The sequence below is a fragment of the Dermacentor silvarum genome, chromosome 8, assembly GCF_013339745.2.
Source record: "Dermacentor silvarum isolate Dsil-2018 chromosome 8, BIME_Dsil_1.4, whole genome shotgun sequence".
NCBI lineage: Eukaryota > Metazoa > Arthropoda > Arachnida > Ixodida > Ixodidae > Dermacentor > Dermacentor silvarum.
In genome coordinates, this window is record NC_051161.1 from 91,028,936 (window position 1) to 91,050,434 (window position 21,499).

General features: G+C 49.1%; 2 protein-coding genes across 2 annotated transcripts in view; one reads left to right on the forward strand and one right to left on the reverse strand.

Moving 5' to 3' along the window:
• LOC125947812 (uncharacterized) overlaps positions 1–21,499 on the reverse strand; it is a 114,177-nt gene that overhangs the window by 76,899 nt on the left and 15,779 nt on the right. The gene's annotated exons all lie outside the window — the stretch shown is intronic.
• LOC125947811 (uncharacterized) lies at positions 16,123–20,426 on the forward strand. Its single transcript, XM_049673212.1, has 2 exons — positions 16,123–16,971; positions 19,397–20,426. The coding sequence occupies exons 1-2, from the start codon at positions 16,135–16,137 to the stop codon at positions 20,114–20,116; spliced, it is 1,557 nt and encodes a 518-aa protein (XP_049529169.1). The 5' UTR covers positions 16,123–16,134; the 3' UTR covers positions 20,117–20,426.

A 21,499-nucleotide genomic window follows, 5' to 3' on the forward strand; every position in this document is an offset into this window, starting at 1 on the left:
AAAATCAGGGTACGGTATGTGTGTAAACAATATTAGGCCCATCACGTTAACTTCGAATTTCGCAAATTGATTGAAAGAGTTTAATATTCAGTGTAAATTTTCTTGATGACCGATCGATTCTGGTACAAAACAATTGTTTTCAGATCACAGTGCTCACTATGACGGGCTCATATTGACCTTGAAAGCAGTATTCAGTTGGCACAGTGTCAAGGCATATGCGGCATGTCACCCTAGGTATCTCAAGAGCATATCATAGTGTTGATGGTGCCTTGGTGTCTTTGTTGGTTAGCTTCTTATCATATGACTAATGAAAATCGGCCCTCGTATCCTTTTATTCTTAGCTATATAGTATATATATAATTATATATATATTGTAGTGAAGAAGGCCCGGCGCTGCAGCCACATCGCCAGTCATCTGAAGCGCGAGCTAGAGATTGCCTGAGCTGCTCTCGTTGAGACACGCTGCAAACGCTGCCCGCTGCTCTCTTGTCCTGTGTTCGCATTAGATTCTGGTGGAGGTGCTGGGTACTCGTCGCCTCGACCACTTGATGCGATACGCATAAACAGCCGCCTCTGCCTGCTGCCCAGCTCGCGATATATCATCCTTCCTACTGAAAACTTTATTCTCCGTCACGGTGCACCTCGCGAACTTTTGAGCGATAGAGGACGTGTGTTCCTCTCCGAAGTCGTAAACGCGCTCCTTGCTGAAGGTCGCATCATTCATCGCACCACCACCGACCATCCTCAACAACCAATGGTCTGACGGAAAGATTTAATCGCACCCTTGGCGACATGCTCTCCAAGTACGTCGCCTCTGATCACACTGACTGGGACCTCATTCTGGCATTCATCACGTTCGCCTACAACACTGCACCACAGGCGGCCACAAATTTTTCCCCATTCTTCCTCTTGTATGGCCGCGAACCTCCGACTACCCTCCACACCATTCTGCCGTACAGACCCGATTCATCCGAATGTACGCCCATCTCTGAAGTTGCCCGCCACGCCAAGGAATGCCGTCAGCACGCCCGTTCCATTACAGCCGTCGACCAATGGCAACAAAAATCTCGACGTGACGATGATCATCCGCATTGTAACTTTCTTCCGGACTCCATTGTGGCTTTGGGTTCCTGCCGTTCCTGCTGGCCTCTCATCCAAGCTTGTATCTAAATATGAAGGACCCTACCGTGTTGTAGCGCAGACATCCCCTGTGAACTATATTGTCGAGCCTGTCACGCCACCTACGGACCAACGCTGTCGTGGTCGTGAAACCGTCCACGTACAACGCCTGAAACGTATTACGACCCCATGATTCTATGTACACCATGAGTCGCCAGGATGGCTCCTTTCACGATTGGGGGTGATTGTAGTGAAGACGAAGGCCCGGCGCTGCAGCCACATCGCCAGTCATCCGGAAGCGCGAGCTAGAGATTGCCTGATCTGCTCTGGTTGAGACACGCTGCGAACGCTGCCCGCCGCTCTCTTGTCCTTGTTCGCATTAGAATATATATATATATATATATATCTATATATATATATATTGTACGAATAGAGACGCTGGGGGACCAGCTCTAGTCTGCCAGACGCTAGTGGGTCCAGCGCTTTTGCTCGCAACGGCGCTCGTGCTTGAAAGCCGTCTCGTTTGACTGTCGACGTTGCGCTGCTCCGATCTCTAATAAACCCTTTACAATATATATAATATATATATATATATATATATATATATAGATATATATATACAGTGAAGTAGACGCGCGTATGAAGCGATTTATTGACGTTTCGGACGGGGTCCGGCCTGATGAAGGCCGGACCCCGGCCGAAACGTCAATAAACCGCTACATACGCGCGTCTACTTCACTGTGAATATTACCCGATCCAGAATCGCTTTTTTTCTGGTATATATATATATATATCTATATATATATATATATTATATATATATATATAGTCCTTACTTTTGACTTTATTACACTTCATATAGAGAGTAACTCAAGCATAAAACACTCAAACGTTCCAATTTGACCGTGTAATGCTGACTACATACATACACTGGTGAAAGCAAGTGCCTACATAGATTTATTTTTTTAGTACTTAGTTACTCTAGCTGGTACAAGAATTCTTCTTTTCTCTGTATATATCCGAGGGAAAAAACAGGAACGCGTGTATATCTTCGCCAAAAATCTGGCTCATGAAAGGCATTCTCCTGCTGTGACGTTAACCTTTAACTTTATTAACTAAAGTCAAAGCCAAGCTGAACACTGCTCTCTGCATCCGCCTTGCACTTTTGAAATTCGGTTGTGCAAGTTTCACTCGCTTGATGCTTCGCAGGACAATTTCTTCTCCCTTTTCAAACGGTGTCACTAAGAGCGTCCCAACGGTAGCAGCCTGCAAAAATAAACATCATGAACCGGCAGTAATTGTATTCTTAGTTTTGCAAGTAATCTATAGAGTATGTGCTCAAGAGAGATTAGCAATACGAAACCACTGGTCCATTGGAAATGCTGATCAATAAAACTGCGTACAAGACCAAGATCTCACCAATGCTGGTAAAGCAACTGATAGGTTTAGCTATTTTCATCGACATGATAAAGGGCATGTTGGCGCACTAATGATTTCTTTAGTGCGCCGGCTACTTTAGTAGGCCGGCTACTCTATGGCTGTTCAACAGGTGGCCCAGTCACATATACAGTTTTCTGTACATTTCACATAGTCTTGCAGATAAAAGGGAAGGACAGTTTACGCACACACAATGATGTTGTAACATAGAAGCCAAAGCACGACCGCGACATTATAAAGGAACTTTTAAAGCAGCAATGCGAACAACAGTATTACCACGTATCACACGGAGCGACAGTACAAATAAAGAACACTCGTAATCAAAACGCTTTTCTACATGTGTGAATAACGCCCACCGATGCGACTGAGATTAGTATCTTGCTCTTTTTTTCCTCGTTTCCCCTTCTTCCTATCTTCCATTTCTATGTTTCCGTCTCCGCCTTTCTAAAGAGAAGGCAGGCGTTGTGCCCCTTCCGGTGGCAGTTGCCAGCCTTGCTCCTCGCTTGCTCTTTCCTGTCAATGTATATGTTTTCAAGCCAATAATAATAATAATAATAATAATAATAATATAATAATAATAATAATAATAATAATAATATAATAATAGCCGCTGTCTCCAAGAAATTGTTTTTATGCAATCGAAGCGCACTTTCGCATGAGTCTTGTTGGCCACATAAACAATGATTATCCGGACATAAACAATGATCAGCTGTAGGAAGTGGCCATCATATACATTTTCGTTTATGAAAACTTGAGCAATGTGTGAATTTCTTGTCGGCCACCTAACGCAGTGTCTTTCACTATTCAAAGTAGAGCAGTGCACGGGCCAGGTTACCGGAATGCCCGAGCACTGCCCAAAAGTGCGTTTACCAAACCTCTCCGTACCGATTATGACAATTGTTTATTGGCGCTGAGTCCCCTTCTAAACGGAACGCCGATAAATAGCCCCATATAGCCTGCTTGAGCTAATCAGGGATTATCCACATGCATAGGAGCCTATCATTCTGCCCATCTGTCTGAATATTTTCTTCATTATATATCAGCAGCAGCAGCAGCAGCAGCAGCAGCAGCACAGCAGCAGCAGCAGCAGCAGCAGCAGCAGCCTATATTTATGTCCACTGCAGGACGAAGGCCTCTCCCTGTGATCGCCAATTACCCCTGTCTTGCGCAAGCTGATACCAGCTTGCGTCTGCAAATTTCCTAACTTCATCACCCCACCTAGTTTTCTGCCGTCCTCGACTGCGCCTCCTTTCTCCTGGTATCCATTCTGTAACTCTAATGGTCCACCGGTTATCCATCCTACGCATTACATGGCCTGCCCAGCTCCATTTTTTCCGCTTAATGGGAACGAGAATATCGGCTATCCCATTTGTTCTCTGATCCACACCGCTCTCTTCCTCTCTTAACGTTAGGCCTAACATTTTTCGTTCCATCGCTTTTTGCGCCGTCCTTGTTCTCGAGCTTCTTTCTTATAACCTCCAAGTTTCTGTCCCAATATGTTAGCACCGGTAGAGCAATAATTGTACACTTTCTTTTCAACAGCAGTGGTAAGCTCCCAGTCAGCATTTGGCAATGCCTGCCGTATGCACTCCAACCCAATTTTATTCTTCTGTAAATTTCCTTCCCACGATCAGGGTCCCCTGTAGTAGTTGCCTAGATAAACGTACTCCTTTACAAACTCTAGAGGCTGACTGGCGATCCTGAATTCTTGTTTCCTTGCCAGGCTATTGAACATTATGTTTGTCTTCTGTAAATAATCTTCAACCCCACTCTTACACTTCCTTGGTTAAGGTCCTCAATCATGCACTGTAATTCGTCCCCATTGTTGCTGAATATATATAGTGCACAATTACCTACGACTGTAAGAACTGTGGTTCTATAAATCTTTTTCCAGCTTTTTTTTTCACCAATACTTTAAACGTCCCCGCTTATTTCGACTGCTGAGCAGTTAATGCTTCCACTACTTTGAATCCCGCTCTTGGAAGGTGGACTTTCCCTGCAGGTCTTCCTGCGTGAATATCTTGGCATTCCGGTACGACGTGCTGAGTCATTCCGGAACTTATGGTGCAGCTGACAAATGTCTCATCTTGTTACGAATATTTGATCCCGTATGTTATGGTGTTCAGGCAGCCAGCTCCGGCCTCAAAATGCAAGGCACTGCCCTCTGTGTTATCTTACATCTTTTTCCTCCTGATTTCTCTCTTGCCATATTCCTAAATCTCTATGGTCTCTTTTTTGTGTGTGTCCTATTGATGACTCCGGAATGTCTATTAGCAATTTCAATTGGCTTGTACTTGGTTGCCAACTGTTATAGAAAGCATATTCGCTCCTTATAAACCGAATCTTTTCTTTGCGAATGATCGAACTCTAACAGCGAAAACAAAAAATTCTCACCTTTCCTCGATATGCCGGACAGGACGAAGCAAGCTGATTTCTTAAATTTCAAAAGCTCCAGCACCTGGAATTCTGAGCAGGCCAATTAAAATATTGTCAAGAACCAAGAAATAGTGGACTTCAGAGCTGTAGATAGACTAAGATTAAACAACTGAACTTTAGGCGCATATCAAGTACAGATATATTCTTACCAACAAAGGCTTCGACATCAGAACTTGTAAAGGTAATAACAGCCGCTTCTTGTGAGATCGAGAGCTTGATACAGTTGCTGTATAGACTACAGTTTTCCTGTCAAAAAGATCAATATATAACGAACGGACTTTCTTATGGAAATATTCATAACTGCAGGCGTCCTAAACGTAAACTAAATGAGAACAATACTTTATATACATGAACCAAGGTACACTGGTCATAATACTCGGTGAGAACTTCTCTTGGCAGTGAAGCGAACGTTAGGGTGGCTAGCTTCTGCACAATCGTTTTACTCCGCCAAGTAGAGCGGCTCCAGTTTGGTTCCAGTTTTATTTTCTTTACACACTTTGCCTACCTGCATAACCTTTGTAGTAGCCCTAGTTGTTGGACGACTTCGCCTGCCACCTGGACTCTCCCGTAGTGAAGCAACGTTACTGTGTCGCGTATGGTTGGGCGTCGCATTTACAAATTACTATTCATTCCTGAGCGGAATGGCTAACAGTGCGGCATAAAATTCGTGCGGGTGCGATGAGACGCTAGAGCACCTTCTGTGTCATTGCCCAGCGTTTGACGCTCAACGACGGATTCTCCAAGCTCTACTCAGCATGTTAGATAGCAGAGTGCTGTCAGAGGAAAAGATTCTGGGACCATGGCCTACGCCACAAAGCTCTTCTTGACTTCTTGAAGGAGACTGAACTGTATGAGTGCTTGTGACAGTGGACCTTCCTCTGCGACTGACTCTGCGAATGACTGATTCTATTATTTGTTAAATTCTCGCTCGTTATCTATTCTTCCCCCTTCCCTCTCATCAAGCGTAGGGTAGCCAACCGGGCACGTCCTTCTTCTCTCTCTCTCTCTCTCTCTAGTTGTTGGATAAATTTGACGCAATGCTTATTAACGTGATAACGTTTAGGGCCCCGTGTCGCAGAAAATCCGGCGTCGGCAACCGGCGTGTGATCGCGGGGGGCCGAGAAAATCATCCAACCACATCGACCACACAGGCCCTCCACGTGGTGCAAGATTTTGGTGAACAAAAATTCAATTTCTCACAGTGAAACAAGTCAGAAAAATGGTAAAGTACGACTTTACCATTTGGCGTCGGATTCGCCATCGGATTATTTACCAATCGGCGTCGGATTGTAATTTGAATGTACGAGAAAAACTAATTCTGCTACGAGGAAACTCAAGCACAAACCCCTTTTCCAGCATTTCTGCCAGACCTGCGCGTCGTGACAATAGCAAACAATTATTAAAATAATAAAAAAAGGTGCTAGGGCCTTCACATTTTATAAGACCACTTAATTACCCCTTGAAAAACGACTTTTCAGCAATCCATTTCAGTTTAAAAGTGAAGCCGACTTTAAAAAAATCAGTGTAAGCTTGGTTTTTGTAAGCTGGCTTTCCCACATTCAGTGTTGCAGGTGAATGAAGCCTGCTTGCCGTATGCGAACGATGCGATGCGATAGGGATGGTCGATTAAATTTTTTAAATCTATTAACGATTAATAGTTCGTCGGTTTAGCGTATAATCAATTAATCGCTTTCTATGCGGGGTTTTTCATCGATTAATCGATTAATCGACTTTTTTTCGGGCACTTTAAAAAGGATGAAACACAGTTACCTACTCACGTAAGTACTTATTTTAACGTTTGAAAGGTGGAACCAGGATAATAAATACAAGCGTATAAACTTGATAAATAGTAATGTTTAATTTGTAGAGATCAACTATAATTGCCAATAGTGACTAACGATGGAATAAGCAATATACAGGGTGTTCATATTGACACGTGTACATGTTTATCTTTCATTGGTGACCGCTTTTCACCGGCTAACAAGGTTAACGTTATCGTTCGACGCAGAAACCACCTGCATGTATCGGAAGTTTCTCGAACGTTATCGATGCTTCTATCCGTTGTCCATGTCACGGACGCTCATATAATCTGATTGTATGAGCCACGAGAATTGTCTAGTACTTTCTGGAAGACACGCGGGTACCAGGGATTACTCTGGAACCTTCTATGAAAGCCGACGTCACTGATCAGATTTCGACGATCGCCGACTGTGTTCGCCGCTATCGTTGTGCTTCGAGTGCAACTTGCTTTTGTGGGCACAGGTTCGCCCAATAAAAAATCCGTTTCGTCATTCACAGTTTAGCGACTGTTTTCTTCACCGTCGCTACTACGTGACAATATTGACACGTAGTAGTTTCCCGCACTCTCGCGAGGATACAAGAAAAATACTACTGGCCTCGCCTCTCTGCTGACGTCGCCCATTACGTAAGGACATGCCGAGACTGTCAGCGACGCAAAACACCGCCGACAAGGCCAGCCGGGCTTCTACAGCCGATCGAGCCACCTCGCCAACCGTTCCAGCAGATCGGGATGGACTTACTGGGGCCTTTTCCGACGTCGACGTCCGGGAATAAATGGATCGTCGTAGCTACGGACTACCTCACTCGCTACGCCGAAACAAAAGCCTTGCCCAAAGGCAGTGCCGCCGAGGTAGCCCGATTCTTCGTTGAGAACATCCTCCTGCGTCACGGTGCCCCGGAAGTCCTCATCACCGACAGAGGTACGGCCTTCACGGCTGAACTAACTCAAGCCATCCTACCATACAGCCAGACAAGCCATCGCCGCACCACCGCCTACTACCCGCAGACGAATGGCCTCACCGAGCGCCTAAATAACACCATCGCCGACATGCTGGCAATGTACGTCGACGTCGAACACAAGACGTGGGATGCCATTCTTCCGTACGTGACCTTCGCATACAACACGGCCGTGCAAGAAACGGACGCACATGGCGCCGTTCAACCTGGTCTACGAAAGGAACCCGGCAACGACGCTTGACGCCATGCTACCGGACGTCGCTGACGAAGAAAATCTTGACGTTGCCACCTATTTGCAGCGTGCCGAAGAAGGTCGACAGCTCGCCCGCCTGCGCATCAAGAACCAGCAGAGAACCGACAGCCGACACTACAATCTTCGACGACGCTACGTCGAGTACCAGCCCGGAGACCGTGTTTGGGTCTGGACTCCGATACGCCGACGAGGACTTAGCGAGAAACTCTTACGTCGCTATTTCGGACCATATAAGATCATCCGACGTATTGGCGTACTGGACTATGAGGTCGTGCCAGACGGCATTTCGCAATCACCGCGGCGCCGCGCACGACCCGAAGTCATGCATGTGGTGCGTCTTAAGCCTTTCTACGCCCGCTGACGAACTTAGGTACTTTGTTACTTTATTTTTTTTTTCTTTATTACGCGTGGTTTGGTTTTCGCTTTCACATTTGTTTGTAGCATCGGGACGATGTTTTTTAAGGGGAGGGTATTGACACGTATACATGTTTATATTTCACCGGTGGCCGCTTTCCACCGGCTAACAAATGTTAAACGTTATCGCTCGGCGCAGGACGCGCCTGTATCGGAAGTTTCTAGAACGTTATCGATGCTTCTTTCCATTGCCTGTTTTCACCGACGCTTATGTTATCTGATTGCATGACTGACGCGAATTGTCTAGAACTTTCTGGGAGACACGCGGGCATCAGGGATTAATCTAGAACCTTCGATGACTCGGGTATAAAAGCCGACGCGTTTCGCCGCTGATCAGATTTTCGACGATCGCCGACTGTGTTCGCCGCTATCGTTGTGCTTTGAGTGTACCTTGCTTTTGTGGGCACAGGTTCGCCCAATAAACAACCAGTTTCGTCGTACACAGTTTTACGGCTGTTTTCTTCAGCGTCACTACTACGTGACAATATTTAAGTTTTACGGAATATTAAAAATTCTCCTGTGGCAAGTAGCATAATTCTTGTCGTTGAGCTGCGTTATTCGAATATGCGGACATTAGTAGCACGAGAAATCGAAAGACATATTCAACCAATTAACAAAAATTGACTAATGAACTTCTCAGTTAATTACTTTAGGACACATATTGCAATTTACGAATTGTAGCCGGTGAGTTTGCAAGACGCATCTGCTTGAAATGAACTTCCAGGATGACACCAGTTTCGAGATATTATTTCTGAAAGTGTGGGACGAAATACATGGACGTTCCAGCTACTTTTGTGATTCAATGCATTTTGGTAAAAAAAAAGTGGAAACAACAGTGCATTTTTACGGCGAGTATGATGGCGTATATCTACAAACTGGCGTCATTCTGGAAATTCACTACAAGCGGATACGCCTGACTAGCTCACCGGCTACAATTCGTAAGTTGCTAGATAGGTGGTAAAGTAATTAACTAAGAAGTTAATTAGTGATGTTTTGTTAATTAGTTGAATATGTGTTTCGATTTCCCCGTGCTAATGTCCGCCTTATCGAATAACCAAGCTCAATGATAAGAATTATGCTACCTGCCACGGGCGATTTCTAAACATTCTGTAAAACTTAAAAATGAACACCCGGTATGTTAAAAATGGCACTTACTGAGGAGGGTGGGCATGGGGGAAGGAGAAATCAGAAGAGAGCGTCGCAGCACGACTGACATCAAGAAGTAATGACGCAACACGTGATCGCCACATCAGCGCGCGCGGTAAGTTTAGTGCTGCCAGATACAGGGAAGCAGCGCAGCTGAACGGGTGCGCACCGATTTGAAACTACTACATGCTACTACGAAGCAAACATTATCGGCCAATACGTTGTCCCCCAGGGTCACGTGCTGACTCCACACTGCGAGGTAAAAGCAAAGGAAATGGCTTGTCGGTGAGTTCGCTTGCCAAGACTTGCTGCCTCACGAAATGCTCTCTCCTAGTTATTCCTCCATGGGGGAGGCCTCTGCCCAGCCCCAGGTAGCCTGTGTGACGTGTGCGTAAGGCGAGGAAGCGCTTGGCCAGCTCGACATGACTCGGGAAAACAGTCGACAGTCGCTCTCGGTCTTCGCAGCCGCGCTGTCGTTGCTCGTACTCCGCTTTCTATTGTAAGATTTCAAAAATTTCACGCCACTATAGTCACTGTCTGGAAAACGATTAATCGAACTGCTTTAATCGATTAAACCAATTAAACTAAAGGTAGACATCGATGACGATTTATCGTTTTGCAGCGTACTTTTAGTCGATTAATCGTTCATCGATATTACCATCCCTACGATGCGAACGGGTCCCCATAACGCTATCGCGTTTTACTTTTAAAGGCAAAGCTTAAGCGTCCGCCAATTCTTTTACTGTTTAAAACGCCATAGGTAGACCTCATATGTTTGCGAGAACTACGTTCTCATCAAAGGTATTTTTTTTTATCTGCAATATTTACTGTAGGCGTTCGGCGACGGACGCGCCATTCAGTTCGGTTGCGTGTAAGCACGCGCCCTATTTACTGTACAGAACAGGCGCGCAGAAAAGTGGTGGGGTGCAAGAAATTTAAAAAATGTGGTTGATCCCTCTTATATAGGAATCGGTATAGAACACGAAAGTGAAACGTGTCTTCACAGAAGTAGTGTAATGTTTATTGCACATTGATATATAATGTCTATTGGTGTTTTGTGGCTAAAGCGCCCTTAGGTGTTGATGCACCCACGCTGACGCCTGGTGGCACGTCTCCTCCATCACGACTACCAACGTCGATGACCATGAGCAACCGTCGTGCATATGGAAGCTGCACTACGCTGCACACGCTAGCACAACACGAAAGACGAAGCACGTAACTGACACACTAATACAACGCGCAAGGCAAAGCACGTAACTGAATCGTCACCGAGTCAAATCAGCGCGTACAGCGCGTCGTAATTGCAGCCTCCGCGATCAACTTCAGAAACATTTTCAGAGCTAATTGCGGAGGCCACGCTCCGCTGTGCTGAGTACGGTGAACGCCACCTAGGTGGCGTTGGTAGTGCTTCTTGATGCCAGCGTCCCTTCGAATGCTGGCATCGAGGCGTCGTAGTGCTGAGACCACCGAAGCGTTCACTGTCGGTGCGCGTTAGTGTCATAATGCAGTACTTCTCTTTTCTGCTCGTAGGCGGCGGCACCGCCCCGAGCAAGAGCGCGGGTACGCGGAGGAGTGTTAGATATATAAGGCGCGTCTGTGTAGCTCTCTGCAAATGCGTTTGTGGCGCAATGGGTTAAACGCTCGGCGACCTATCGTCGCGGACCGAGAGGTCGTGGGTTCGATTTCCAAATTTTGCATGTTTGTGGAACTTTTTCTTCTGGTTTCTTTCTTTGTATTATGTTCTATGACGTATTTCCGTGACGGAAATACGTCAGTGAAGTCTTGGTGGACCCCGGCATAAAACACTTTCGTGTTAAAAAAACTGAATAAACTTAATTTCATTGAGCCCAATGGTTTTGTATTCTGTGCAACTTCTAATAACATTTTAATAATAAATCAAGTAGAATTTATTTTAGCGAGGGAAAAGTGAAAATTTGTAATAAATTTAGGGAACCCTTTCGTGACGTGTAGAGAGACGCTGCGTTTCGGACCCGTACGTTTCGCAGCACTACCAAGAAAAGTTGTCCCCGATTATAGCAACGTTCTGGGAGAGTGGGCCAACGATGGCTTTCCAACAAAACGCTTCCGTTGTTATGCAGAATGTCACTACTTGATTAGTCACAAGCATATTTTAGTCATTTAAGAAGAACAATAGATATATTGAACGAGAAGAAAGACAACCGAGGGGCCCAATTTTTAATAGTCATATTGCTACGGAACAGTATTTGCCTTGACGAAGAGGCGAGCAGTGTGAAGACGACGACGAAGATTGCAGGCTAGTGCGGGCTGTTGCCTCTTGGCCAAGTGCGGCGCATTTCCTTGTAAATATACTTGTATATAGCTTTTCGTCTGCGTCTTCCTACGTAACATATCTGGTGGAGGTGGACGTTCCCTGTACCTCATCGCGGAGCTTCGCAGTGGACGGTACGTCGAGCCTTCCGTCATGGCTCCCGGCGACGACAGCTCGACTCAGCCGGCTCCGACACCTGCTGCCACTTCGACGACCTACATCGCTCTCCCCGCTACCCGCGATCCTGGCGTATTCTCGGGCAAAGATGGGAAAGACGTCGAGGAGTGGATCAGCCTGTACGAACACGTCAGCCGCAATAACCGGTGGGACCCTACTGTCATGCTCGCCAACGCACTCTTTTACCTCGGTGGCACACCTCGAGTTTGGTTTCGGACACACGAAGATGAACTCACCAGTTGGGATTCGCTTAAGCAAAAGCTCCGAGACTTGTTCGGCAACCCCTACGGTCACCAACTTGCCGCGCAGAGGGTGTTATCCGGCCGTGTGCAGACGTCAACAGAGCCCTACGTCACGTACATTCAGGACGTCTTGGCTCTGTGCCACAAAGTTGACGCACACATGACTGAGCCAGACAAGGTTTCCCACATCCTCAAAGGCATTGCCGATGACGCCTTCAACTTGCTCGTATTCAACAACGTGGCGACGGTGGATGCAGTTATAAAAGAGTGTCGCCGCCTGGAACTCGCTAAAAGCCGACGTATCGACGAGCAGTTTGCCCGTCTGCCCAACACCCCAGCGACATCTTCCTGTGCCGACGCTCCTCGTCCCAACAACACTGGTGATGTTACCAGGATCGTCCGGCGTGATATTGAGGCCGCCTATCCGGCTGCCTTCGACTCCAGCTCCTCCAACGCCCCTGCAGTCACGGTTTCCCTGATCCAGGCAGTTGTCCGCCAGGAGTTCGCGAACATGGGACTTCACACCGTCTGCTCGGCGCATCGCCCTGATACCCACCCGGCTTCTTCGATTCCGCCCCGTCCCACATCTTATTCCCCACCACGTTTCCGCAACCCATCTGAATGGCGCACTGCTGACGACACGCACATTTGTTTTCACTTCCGTCGAATCGGGCACATTTATCGCCACTGTCGCAGTCGCTGGAGTTCCCCGACCCGGTCTACTTATACGGCCTACTCTCGCCCAGGTGGCCCTTCTCGACCCTATGCAGCACGCTCCGATAATGCCGCCACTGATTCTCCTGCGCCGAACCGCCCCTATTCTCGTTCGCCTTCGCCCCAACGACGACAATCTCGCTCTCCTCAGCCCCGTCGCTCCTATTCGCCGACTCCCTGCGGACGCCGCTCCCATCCGGAAAACTAGATGATGCAGCGCCTCGAGGCGACGCTGCATTGCTCCCTACGCCGCCAAATCCTCTACTGACGTTTCCCACTCATCTGAACCTTCTCGACGTGCAAGTCGACGGTGTTTCTGTATCTGCTCTTATAGACACTGGGGCGCATTTATCCGTAATGAGCGCTGACCTTCGTAACCGGCTGAAAAATATACTCATACCCGCCACGACGCCTGTTGTCCGTGTCGCCGATGGCGGGACAGCCCCCGTAATTGATATGTGTGCCGCCCGCGTCTCCTTCGCCGATCGCTCCACTATCGTGCTATTCACAGTCATTGCCCACTGCCCCACACGACATCATCCTCTGCTTGGACTTCCTCTCCGCGCATTCTGCTCTCATCGACTGTTCCGCCAGTACTCTCCGCCTTGACCTGCCTGTTCTGGATCCCTCTGAACCACACCCTAGTCACCTCAGTTCCGTCGACTTCGTTCGCTTGCCACCTCCGGCACTGACTTACGTTGACTTAGTGTCATCGTTACCAGTGCCTGACGGTCACTACATCGCGGCTCCCATGCAAGACGTCCTCCTTACACACGGGATCACAGTGCCCATACAGTTTTATCTGTTACGGCGAATTGCGTCTACTTGCCAATGGTCAATTTTGGCTTGACGGCACAAGTGCTGCCACGCGCGATGTCACTGGCCCAGCTTTACTCATTCGAGGATCACTCAGTAGCATCTATTGCAGTAGACGACAATTCAGCCGATCCTCCTCTACCATCGCAGTCGGCAACTTGTACCATCCCCGACTTACAGAAAATGATTGCGCCCGACATGCCATCCGAGCACGCTCGTGAGCTCTACCGCGTTCTGTTTTCCTACCACGATATTTTTTTATTTTAACGATCGTCCCTTAGCCCAAACTACAGCTGTTAAACATCGCATTAATACCGGCGATGCCCCTACTATTCATCGCCGCCCGTATCGAGTGTCCCCGGCTGAGCGTCAAGTTATTAACGCAGAAGTTCGCAAAATGCTTGCCAAGAACATAATTGAACCGTCGTGTAGTCCATGGGCGTCACCTGTTGTACTGGTAAAAAAGAAGGATGGCTCATGGCGCTTTTGCGTGGATTATCGGCACCTGAACAGGGTTACCAAAAAGGACGTGTATCCCCTACCTCGGATTGATGACGCCCTTAACTGCCTCCACGGTGCTCGCTATTTCTCCTCTATTGACCTTCGCTCCGGCTACTGGCAGATTGCCGCGGACGATCTAGACCGCGAGAATACTGCTTTTGTAACACCCGACGGTCTTTATCAATTCAAAGTGATCCCTTTCGGTCTATGTAACGCTCCTGCCACTTTTGAACGCATGATAGACTCCCTTCTTCATGGCTTGAAATGGTCGACGTGCCTGTGCTACTTAGACGACGTTATAGTATTATCCCCAACGTTCGCTACGCACCTCGAGCGCCTCTCAGCAGTCCTGGACGTTTTTCGTCGAGCCGGTCTACAGTCAACGCATCGAAGTGCCGATTCGGCCGTCGCCAGATTACTGTCCTTGGACATCTCGTTGACGCGCACGGAGGGCAACCGGACCCAGGCAAGATCCATGCTGTTACGCACTTCCCTGTTCCGAAGTGTGTCAAAGATGTGCGGAGCTTCGTCGGCCTTTGTTCGTACTTCCGCCATTTTGTGAAAAATTTCGCGGCCATAGCACGACCACTAACTGAGCTTTTGAAAACAGACACCCCTTTCCAGTGGGGCGATAACGAGGCCTCTGCGTTCTCGCATCTAATCGACCTCCTCACAACGCCTCCCGTTCTGGCCCATTTCGATCCTTCTGCGCCTACCGAAGTCCGTACTGATGCCAGCGGCCACGGAATTGGCGCAGTACTGGCACAACGCCAGCGCGGCAACGACCGCGTTATCGCTTACGCCAGCAGGCTCCTTTCACCCTCCGAGCGCAACTATTCCATCACTGAGCGTGAGTGTCTGGCCCTAGTTTGGGCGGTTGCGAAGTTCCACCTATACTTATATGGCCGGTCCTTTTCCGTTGTCACAGACCATCACGCGCTTTGCTGGTTATGCTCACTGAAAGATCTTACAGGAAGACTTGGTCGCTGGGCCTTACGCCTCCAAGAATATTCGTATACTGTCACCTACAATTCTGGATGACTACACAAGGACGCTGACTGCCTGTCTCGCTACCCGGTAGACGAGCCTGACGACGCCGACAGTAGTACCGCCAACGGTATTTTCTCTGTGTCTGCCTTCGCTAACATCGCCGATGAGCAGTACTGGGATCTATCGCTACCAGCACTCATCGAGCGTCTGAGCTCTACACCTACCGACGCCTCCGTTCGCCGATATGTCCTCCAAGGCGGCATTATGTACCGAAGGAACTTCCTCACTGATGGATCTGATCTTCTTCTTGTCATGCCAAAACATCTACGACGGACTGTGCTCTTTGAGATGCATGACGCACCCACTGCAGGACATCTTGGGGTAGCCCGCACTTACGACCGCGTCCCGCGCCGCTTCTATTGGCCTGGTCTTGCTCGCTCCGTCCGACGCTATGTTGCTGCCTGTGATCTCTGCCAGCGTCGGAAAACACCTCAGGTGCTGTTGTGATAGCGCCTATGCGCGTCAAGTGTCCGCGTTATCTGGCGCTGTCGCCCACAATTGTGAAATGTTGCTTGTACGTGACGTCATTGGTCACATGAGTGTCTGCTATATATGTATGCTGGTTGCATGGAATAAAGGTTGGACGTTATCTCGCGCGCATCGGAAGCGGCTCAGTCTCTTTCTCTGCTCCTGCGGCCAGCCCGGATGCGCATGGCCTTTCGCTAGGCCGCAACACGGCATGGTGTCAGAAGTGGCCGTCTTCTGATATTCGAGGGGCGTTGCACCAGTCTTCGTCAAGCGGCGCCATGTCAGAAGACAAAGAAGTCAAGCCAGTTCACGGCATGTTCGCTGTTCCAGCTCCGCCAACGTTTGACTTCGACCGGACGTCTGAATGGCCTTCCTGGATCCAACTATTCGACGACTACCGCTTTGCCTCTGGCTTAAATGAGCGAAGTGAAGAAGCGCAAGTCCGGACTCTACTCTACACAATGGGCAAGCAAGCGAGAGAGATCTTTTCGACCTTCGCACTATCTGAACAACAGCAGAAGCAGTATGAAGTCGTCAGAAAAAAGTTCGACGATCACTTCGTGGCCGCACGGAACCTCGTTTACGAGAGCGCATGTTTTCACCGACGCATACAACAACCTGGAGAGTCAGTCGACCAATTCATCACCGCGTTGCACACACAGGCGGACCGGTGTGACTACAAGGAAAAGGAACGCATGATCCGCGACCGGTTTGTAGTCGGCCTCAGCGATGCCAAGCTCTCGGAGTCTCTGCAAATGGATGCAAATTTGACACTCGCCAGCGCTTTGGCAAAAGCTCGCTTGAAGGAGACCGTCCAACGACAGCAGCAACAGCTGCGAGAAACCAGCGACGAACCTTCGGCAGCGCCAGCCAGCAACCTGGACGCGATCAACAAACAACGGCAGCCCCGGAAGAATTCTTCAGGACAGCGTTCCGGCACCTCGTCAAGGACCACTGCACCTATCACACAAGGTCAACGCACCAGACCACAGTCCTACCGACCTCTCACCCCCAGTTCATGCCCCAACTGCGGTCAAGGAGAGCACCCGAGGACCTCCTGCCCGGCACGAGCTGCGAAATGCAACTACTGCGGTTGTTCCGGACATTTCGCAGTGGTGTGTCGGAAAAAGGCTGCAGGCGAGCGAAAGAAGGTACAGCTTTCTTCTCTCCATGTGGACAAGGGGGCGTATTTCGTAGGCGCGGTAAATGGGGAGCACTCTAATTCTCGGTATGCTCAAGTTGTTATTAACGGCACTCCGGTGTTCGCTAAACTTGATTCGGGTGCAGAAGTGTCCGTTGTACCCTCAACGTTTCCGGGATTGCCTACCAAATTAGAGAACTGCGACATAACCTTAACTGGCCCTGCGAATGAGCCACTGCATGTTCTCGGAAAGTTTCTTGCCACTATCCAGTGGAAACAACGCATTGTCCGACAAACGGTGTACGTGGTCTCGCCCTTGCGCTCGATACTTTTGGGTCTCCCGGCGCTCGAAGCCCTTGAGCTGATCAAGTTCGCTGACTCGGTCAGTAGCGCGACAGCCATCGAAGCTTCCTACCCTCAGCTTTTCGGTAGTCTGGGAGCTATGAAAGGGGAATACAATATCAGACTGAAGCCGAACTCTGTACCCTTTGCTATTCAGGTTGCTCGTCGCATTGCCTTACCCCTGCGGGACCGAGTTAAGGAGGAGCTCGAGCGTATGGAGCGAGACGACGTAATCCGCAAAGTAGACGAACCAACAGAATGGTGCGCGGGTATCGTACCAGTACTCAAACCTTCTGGAGACGTTCGTATTTGCGTGGACTTGACGCAACTAAATAAAAGTGTACTTCGCGAGCGCTATGTTATGCCAACTGTTGAAGATAGCCTTGGTCTGTTAAGTGGGGCATCAGGTTTTTTCGAAGCTGGACGCTAATTCTGGATTTTATCAGATCAAGTTGTCGCCGGAAAGCCAGTTGTTAACTACCTTCATTACGCCATTTGGGCGATACTGTTTTCAGAGGCTACCGTTTGGAATAACGTCAGCACCTGAGTTTTTTCAAAAGAAAATGTCGCAGATTCTGGAAGGAATCCCAGGCGTGGTAAACATGATGGATGATGTGCTCATTTATGGCTGCGACCAAGCTCAACATGATGAGCGTCTGCGTCTTACTTTAGACCGTCTCATGAGTGCTGGCGTTACGCTAAACAAAGAAAAGTGTTGTTTTGGAGTAACCGAGATCAATTTTCTTGGTTGTGTTCTAAGTCGTGACGGAATCAGGCCGGACCCTGAAAAGGTCCGGGCCATCAAAGAACTGCCGACGCCAAATAACGTGTCTGACGTTCGACGGCTGCTCGGTATGACTAATCATCTGGCAAGATTCATACCAGATTTGGCTTCAAAAACGGCGCCGTTACGTCACTTGCTTTTGAAGAGTTCTGAATGGACGTGGGGACCAGCCCAAGAGCAAGCGCTGTCGTACGTTAGAGACGTTATCGGTTCGGCGCGCGTCATGGCCAACTATGATGCAAAGTACCCTACGATTCTTTCCGCCGATGCGTCATCATTCGGTTTAGGGGCGGTACTGATGCAAGTTCAACCAAACAACGAAAAACGACCCGTTGCCTTTGCATCGCGCTCGTTGACGCCTGCCGAAACCCGATATTCCCAGATTGAAAAGGAGGCACTAGCAATGACGTGGGCGGCTGAACGATTCGAAGGGTACATCAAAGGTATTGAAATTGTGTGTGAAACCGACCACAAACCTCTTGTAACCTTGCTGGGAAAATCTCCTTTAGATGTTTTACCACCTCGCATTCAGCGTTTTCGCATGAGGCTCATGCGGTTCAGCTATGAAGTTGTACATGTCCCGGGCAAGAGCCTAGTTACTGCAGATGTGTTGTCGCGGGCCCCGATTCGGGGAAAAGAAAGTGATAATGCACTGTCTGTTAGTGACGTCAGCAAGCACGTTTCAGGGTGCCTGTCAAACGCGGTCGAGGCCAGCCTCTTCGAGAGAGTGAAAGCAGAACAAGCCGCTGACGAAGTTTGTCAAGCACTCGTAAAATTCAGTCGGAAAGGGTGGCCAAAATTCTCATCTCTTCCGATGGTCTTGCGTCCATATTGGCAGGAAAGAGCCACGCTTACAGTTGCTGAAGGCGTGCTACTTAAAGGTGTGAGGTTGGTCATTCCTCAAAAATTGCGCTCAGAGGTCTTGATACGCTTGCACGAGAGTCACCTGGGAATCGAAAAATGCAGAGCTCGAGCAAAAGTGTCGGTATGGTGGCCAGGGTTGAGTTGCCAGCTGAAAGCTTTGGTTACCGATTGCCGTGTATGCGCCGAGCACAGACACCAAAAGTCAGAACCAATGATCCCGACAACCACTCCACAGCGTCCTTGGCAAAAACTAGGCGCTGATCTCTGCCATATTCAAGGAAAATGGTATTTGGTAGTCGTGGATTATTTTTCTAGGTACCCAGAGATTGCTTTGTTATCATCTACAACGTGTGCCACTGTCATTACGCACCTTAAAAGTTTCTTTGCAAGACATGGCATACCAGAAGTTGTTATGTCTGATAACGGAGCGCAATTTGTGTCGCAGGAATACAAGTTGTTTGCTCGCAACTACGGTTTTCGCGCTGTGACGTCTAGCCCCAGGTACCCCCAGGCTAATGGTGAAGTGGAGAGGATGGTCCAGACAATTAAAGGTCTCATTACAAAAGCGAAGGACCCATATCTTTCTCTCCTAGCGTACAGGGACACTCCGGGGCTACTTGGGAAAAGCCCTGCAGAACTTCTAATGGGCAGGCGGCTACGCACAACGGTGCCTGTCCGTCCCACCAGCCTTCGGCCTCAGACGGTGAACCTGAGGAAGTTCAGAAGCCATGATACGACTGCCCGACAGCGGCAGCGTAGGAACTTCAACCGTCGTCATAGGGCTACTTCGTTGCGACCACTCGAACCGGGCGCGGAAGTCTGGGTGACGGACTGCAAAGCAAAAGCGCGAGTCTTGCGACTTGCTGAGCGGCCGAGGTCTTATGTGGTTAGAACTTCCACTGGTGTAGTTCTAGAAAGAAACAGGAAATCCTTGGTTCGCTTTGTTTCACAGCCAAAACAAGGTGAGGATGACGGAGGTAGCTATGATTTTCCTCAGGCAAATGATAGTCGGGTAGAAACGGAACAGAAATCTAATCGCGTTACAGACAGCATGGCACCTGACGATCTATCTAGCCCTTCCTTGCCGGGAACTGACCTTCCTGAATACCGAACGCGATCTGGTCGTCTTGTTCGACAGCCGGACCGCTACGGGTTCAGCAATTGACTATATTGTTTCTTGCGCATTGTTTGTTTCTGCAAAGTGTTCTTTCGCTGGCAGTGCTGCTAAGTTGGTTGCAACTGTCAGCGTATTATAAAGAAGGGGAGATGTTGTGATAGCGCCTATGCGCGTCAAGTGTCCGCGTTATCTGGCGCTGTCGCCCACAATTGTGAAATGTTGCTTGTACGTGACGTCATTGGTCACATGAGTGTCTGCTATATATGTATGCTGGTTGCATGGAATAAAGGTTGGACGTTATCTCGCGCGCATCGGAAGCGGCTCAGTCTCTTTCTCTGCTCCTGCGGCCAGCCCGGATGCGCATGGCCTTTCGCTAGGCCGCAACACGGCAGGTGCTACCTGCCGGTCATCTCCAGCCGATCACCGTCCCTGTGGAACCGTTCTTTTGTGTTGGATTAGACCTCCTCGGCCCCTTTCCCACGTCATCTTCGGGGAACAAATGGGTAGCAGTCGCAACTGATTGCACCACCCGATACGCTATCACGCGGGCTCTCCCTACCAGTTGTGCCACTGACGTCGCGGACTTTCTCTCGCGTGACATTATCTTGGTTCATGGCGCCCCGCGGCAGCTGCTTACTGACCGTGGTCGCAACTTCCTGTCGAAAGTTATCGCCGACATTGTGCGTTCCTGCTCCACTCAACACAAGCTGACTACCTCATACCATCCTCAAACCAATGGCCTGACGGAGCGGTTAAACCGTACCCTTACCGATATGCTGTCCAAGTACGTTTCCACGGACCACCACGACTGGGACATTGCCACCTTACGCCTTTGCCTTGGACCATTGCCTTTCCTTTCGTCACATTTGCGTATAATTCTTCCCGGCACGACACCACCGGATTTTCTCCGTTTTATTTACCGTACGGTCGCGAACCGACCTTGCCCCTTGATACGGCACTTCTTCCTGCTGCGATCTCAACAAGCGAGTATGCGCGGGACGCCATCGCCCTCGCCGACCCTGCACGCCAGCTTGTCCGCACTCGACTGACGGCCTCGCAAACCACTCAGCAGCGTCAGCACAACGCCCGCCACCATGACGCACAGTTCTCGCTTGGTGCGCTCGTGCTCCTGTGGTCGCCCTCTCGTCACGTCGGATATTCAGAGAAGCTCCTTTCGCGATACACAGGGCCCTACCGCGTGCTGCGCCAGGTGACGCCTGTGACGTACCAAATTGAACCTGTCAGTTCGACCTCGCCGTCTACTCTGGCATCTAGTGATGTCGTGCACGTCAGTATAGGCTCAAGACCTAATACATTTCTTCCGCGTCCGGCCTTTAATCGCTCCGGGACGGCGCTTTTGCCGCCGGGGGTAGTGCTACGGAACAGTATTTGCCTTGAAGAGGCGAGCAGTGTGAAGACGACGAGGAAGAT